Source organism: Rosa rugosa, chromosome 5 (assembly GCF_958449725.1).
Source record: "Rosa rugosa chromosome 5, drRosRugo1.1, whole genome shotgun sequence".
Lineage (NCBI taxonomy): Eukaryota > Viridiplantae > Streptophyta > Magnoliopsida > Rosales > Rosaceae > Rosa > Rosa rugosa.
This window is the reverse complement of record NC_084824.1, coordinates 47,225,277-47,230,570: the sequence shown is the minus strand read 5'-3', so window position 1 is coordinate 47,230,570 and position 5,294 is coordinate 47,225,277. Positions and strand designations below refer to the sequence as shown.

General features: G+C 39.1%; 1 protein-coding gene across 1 annotated transcript; it reads right to left on the bottom strand.

Annotated features, from left to right (window-relative positions):
* Positions 1–268: 268 nt before the first annotated feature.
* On the bottom strand, positions 269–2,781 carry LOC133711771 (uncharacterized). Its single transcript, XM_062137866.1, has 5 exons — positions 2,775–2,781; positions 1,602–2,239; positions 1,355–1,489; positions 555–1,146; positions 269–399 (listed from the first exon to the last, which is right to left on the bottom strand). Exons 1-5 carry the CDS (start codon positions 2,779–2,781, stop codon positions 269–271), a joined length of 1,503 nt encoding a protein of 500 aa, XP_061993850.1.
* Positions 2,782–5,294: the final 2,513 nt, after the last annotated feature.

Genomic DNA, 5,294 nt, shown 5'->3' with positions numbered 1-5,294 from the left:
ATCCTCTGGTACATCGTCCAACTTCTGTTGTGCTACCATCTGTTCTAGCCTTTTACGTTCAGCATCTGGCAGTGAGGCCTTCATCTCCTTTTCTTTTTCTTCTTTTTCTTTCTTTTCAGCCTCTTTCAATCTCTGTTCAATCTCCTTTGCTTTCTTCTTTCGTTTTGCTTTCACATCCCCCCACCAGTAAATGTTGTCCTTTTTCTGTATTCTTCTCCTATTCTTTAATCTCACAACGTAAGAGTAGAGACCCATTGATGATACAGTTTCACCAGAATGTTGCTCTGTAAGGCGCATTGTTAACTCTCCTGTTTTGTTCTCCTCTGGTGTCTTCTCCTCTTTCTCTGGGCTCAACGTACAAAGTGGAAGGCCACGCGCAGCTACAGGACTTTTTACTATCTGAAACATGTCAGCTTGTTTTTCCATTTCTTCGACTGTGAGCATGCAGACTGTGGGGCTCTGGAACAGTGAGTCCTTTTGCGATGGAGTTGTCGATTGAGTTTCTTCTTGCACTGTGCAGTGAGGTGGAGATTGAGCTGCTGCTGCTGCTGCACATTCTTCGACTGTGCAGATGCCATGGGACTGAGCTTCCTCAACAGTCGATTGATCTTTATTTTCTGCGTTTTCAGCAGCCTTAGATGCAGCTCCATTTGATTCATTTTTTTCTTCTGCAGAGGTAGGTGGTGGGGAGTTGTGCTGCTGAGCTGCTGTTGAGGTGTGAGTCTTTTGGCTCAACATTTGCTCCAATTCCTTCAATTTTATCTCTAACTCCTTCACCGATGATGCAAGGCAGAAATTGTCGGTCACAAGTGTAGCATTTCGTTCCTCCAGATTCATCATTTCCTCCGTGATTTTCCTCAGTTCCTGTTCCTTTTCGTTCAGTTTTGTCTTCAAATTATCTTTCTCCACAGTGATATATCTTATCTCCTCCTCCTTTTTCTGAAGCTCTTTCTCCCACTTGTTTTTTTCTGAAGTTGTTTCCTGTTCAGCCACCTCAACTTGTAGGTTATCTTCTTTGTTTTCACAATTCTGATCATCAGTTCCTTTTTCCTCTCTTTCCGGAACTGTCTTTGCTTCATCTGATCTATTCTCCTCTTCCTCGGATTCTGATTCCTCTCTATCCTCCTTCAGGTTTTCAAAGATTTTCTGAAAGAAACATATTCAATATGTCAGTGACATGCTATGTGACATGAGCAATGACATGTTTACAACAGTTATGAAGGCCAGTGACATGAAGTGTGAATTGGCCATTGACATGCAGTGTGATAGTGACTTAATCGGTGACTTTTAACCAAGATAGTTACTTGGCCAGTTACTTGGCCAGTGACAACTACTTTGACAGAGAAGAAAATACCTCTAGTTTTTTCAAGCTGTTAAAACTTGTCCAATTCTGTATCAGCTTCTGGATGTCCCATTTTCTCATCCCATGATCTTCGTTCTCCCTTCCAGATATTGGGTTGATTTTTCCAGTCTTTTGACAGAACCAGTACTGCTTGCACAAAAAAACAAAAAAAAATTAGTCATAGTGACTTGACGAGTGACATGCAGTTTGTCTTGATTAGTGACTTGACCAGTTACATCTCAGTCTGACAGTAACTTACCAGTATTATCAGAACGCAGCCCCCCGTATTACCATATGGGCTGCTTGACTCCTTTTTCTTTTTCAAAGTCTTTATAGACTTTTTTAAGAAGCTTCCAACTTCCCTTGCCCAGTCATAAGATCCGATCTTATCCAAATTTTCGCAGGCTTTGACGTAGTCCCATGAAATTGTTCCTCCTGCGTTTGGGAACAGAAACTTGATGGACAAGTCCAGCAAGATTAATCTTGCCACATTTTTGTCCTTCTTCTCAATCCCATCCTCTGTTGTTGGATTGTCTTTCAGCGCATCTTGCAGAGCTTTCTCCACGGCTTTCTTGTTAATTCTCGCTGTGTTTGAAAAAAACTGCTGGACAAAGTCGGACTGATATGCACCCTCAGAAGTCTTTGGGACCAAGTCACCTTTTTCTGGCATTCCTAGGATCTTTGAAATATCTCTTGTCGAGATCCTGAATTTCTTCTTTCCAAAGAAGAAGAGGTCAGTTTCATGGTCGTAGGCCGGCAGGAGGAGTGTAATGAAATCATCAGATTTCTTGGCTGACTTCTCCTCTATGTAGCCACCATGGAATGCATCGACAATATTTCCAAATGGTGACTGCCTGAGCAAATCTAGTGTTCTTGCACTGAGATTCTTCTTGTTATCTTTAATTGTGTTCAAGAAACTTATTAATGTGCACCTGTACTGCACATGTCCTGGTTTCACATTTCTCTTCCTCTTTGGTGCTGCTTCAGTTTTTTGAAATAGCACCAAAGAGGAACCCTTGTTTGGTGATTGTTCTACTTTTTCTTCTTCTTCTTCTGTTTCTTCCTGTCTTTTTTTTTTTGATTTTAAGCTCTTCTTGAGAATCTGCTTCAGTGATGGTTCTTCTTCTTCTTCTTCTTCTATTTCTTCCTGTCTCCTTTTTTTTGATTTCTTCAAGCTCTTCTTCGAATTCTTCTTTCTGTGTATCGTTCGATCGTGTTCTTCATCTTCTGATTCCACCTCTTGGTAGTCTTCGTCATCATCGCTTGGTTCCCTTTCTTTTCTTTTTGTTCTTGCCATTTTCTGATGTTTAAATTCTGTTGAAAAAATAAGAAGGTTAGCATTGAGTTTGCAGTTACATAATCAGTTACGTAGTCAGTTACTTGGCCAGATACATATATTGTAAGTTACATGATCAGTTACATGGTCAGTTACAGCTCATTTCAATGACAACGTCAGTTACATGATCAGTTACTTGGCCAGTTACATATGTTGTAAGTTACAACGTCAGTTACATGACCAGTTACATGATAAGTTGCATGCATTGTAAGTTACATGGCCAGTTACATGGCCAGTTACATGATCAGTTACATGATCATTGACAGGAGTTTAACACACGTTGCCAATGAGTTGGCCTTTTCCAGTGACTTATCTGGCCTTTGACTTGTCTAGCGACCTGGCCAGTGACCTCACTGGCCAGTTTCATTATCTGAGCCTATAAAATATGTATTTGCACTAGCAGAATTTCCATTCAAGTAAAGCCTAAAGCCTAAACAGCATGACACACAGTCATTATCTCCATATAAATTGTTATGTTACTGTCCATGTCTCTGTATCAAATCACACCAAAATGGAAACAGAGCCCCTCCAAAATCAAATGATACCCAGTCAGTAGCCTATGTCACTGGCTATGTTACAGCATCAAACTAAAATTTGAAGACAGTCATTGATCATCTCCACTCAAAAAAGCTTTAAATCTTCACTCAAACCAAAACTTGGAATCGAATTGTTTTGTTTCAGAATCAAATGCAGAAATAATTATATCATATTCGACTTATAATTCCAAAACTAAATACTATATCAATGACTCGAAATTAAGTAAGAGAAGTTTCTGAGAATCAAGGCTGAAAGATTACCCGGTCGAGGTAGACGATTCGAGTTCTGCAATTCTTCAAATCCCTAAAATTTGGGGCTTTTTCTGTGAAGTACTTTTCAGAGTCGGCGTTGCTTCACCGTTGAGCAAAACAGTATTCGGAGAAGGTATGTGTCTAAGAATGTGGCCGCCGGAGATTAATATTTCTCTATTTCGGAGTAGGTTTGAGCGGTTTTTTGAGGTTTGAATTTCCGAAGTAATGTGGAGAAGACGAAACAATAGTGCCGTTTTAGTCTACCTCTTACAAACCGCCAGAGAAAACTGACGGTGGCAGTTTTGTAATTAAATTGAAGTACAGTGGTAGAACCTGAACAGGTGACCTTAATTATCATAGGGACATTTGTGCTGTTTGAATTATAATAAGGCACTTCAAAATGACCTTTTTTATCATTATCCCTAAAAAAAATATAATAAATACTCTTTTTACCGCCCCCAATTAATTTCTCCCATTAATATAATATTGAATCTTTTTTTTAGACAATCACATTAATATAAAATTCAATTAAATTGCTCTTTTTTTCTTCTTCAAAATTTTCTTATATTACCTATATAATTTTATAATTTACCTAAAATAATTAAGTAAAAATAATTAATTTCTATACATGATATCAACATTTAATACAAAAGTAAATTCAAAACATTCTGATTTGGAATTTTTTTAAACTAAATTCATTGAATACTTTGGTGTAGTTATTACTAATTAACAGTGTTCAGTGTTCTAAAAATCGGCCGCCCAGGTGTTGGACGACAGCTCTCTGACTCGACTAAGGCCAAATCGGAGTTGTTGGGCGGGCCGCCTAGACGGCCCAGGCGAGCGACTAGGTGCCTAGGCGGTCGGGCTAGGCGGGTCTATTGCTAGATTTTGCTGGGCGCCGGCGTGGGATCTCTCCCTTCCCCATCAGATCTTGGAATCCGATTGTCAAGACATCGTCGTTTCTTAGTTTCGTCATCCCTTTGGATCACAACACACATCAATGAATCCCTTTAAAACAGCAGCAACAAGGTTGCTGACATAATTACAACACCACAACCACAATAAAAGACTTGAAATTTAAACCACAAATTGAAAAACCATGAATGCCCAAAAGCAACAAGCATTATCAAAAGACAGTAATAGAGGAAAATCGCTAGTGAAGGCCATGACGACGAGCGAAATTAACGTCGGCGAAGATGTTAGCATTGAAGCCACCCTCAAGTATAAGGGTCAAGTTATAGAATATGAGGATTAAGTAAGGATCGATGTCGAACCCACAGGGATTGGCAAATCCTTTCCTAGCTAGGGAAAACTTAAGGAAAACTAGAAAGAATGCACACAATTTACAAGTTCACAAAACCAAAGCTCGTTACAAGTTGCGACAGGTGAATGATGTTATGCACAAATGGATAGTGAATGTTTGTTTGTTTGTTTGAGTGATTGGTTGATTGACTAAACTAAATGCAAGAAAAGTAAACTAAGACTAGTTAAGCTAAGGTTATAGAAAAATGGATGGGAGTTGAGGTTTGGATTGTCTACCACTAACCTCTCTTGATGCAACAATGCAATTGAATATGAATGATGCTAAACCTATTGTCCAATTACCCTCTTAGCATCCGCATAAAACTACTAAGGCCTAAACTCTTTTGATTTTATTAACTCTAACCGGATAAGTCTAGAGTTAACTACCTAGGGACAAATTCAATTACCAGATAGGTCTCAATCCTTTGCTCCTAAATGCATAAAGCCTAGAGTTTAGATAACCAAGCAAGCAAACCAATCTTATTTCTAGGTGATTTTAGCTCACTACCCTCATATTCACACATGG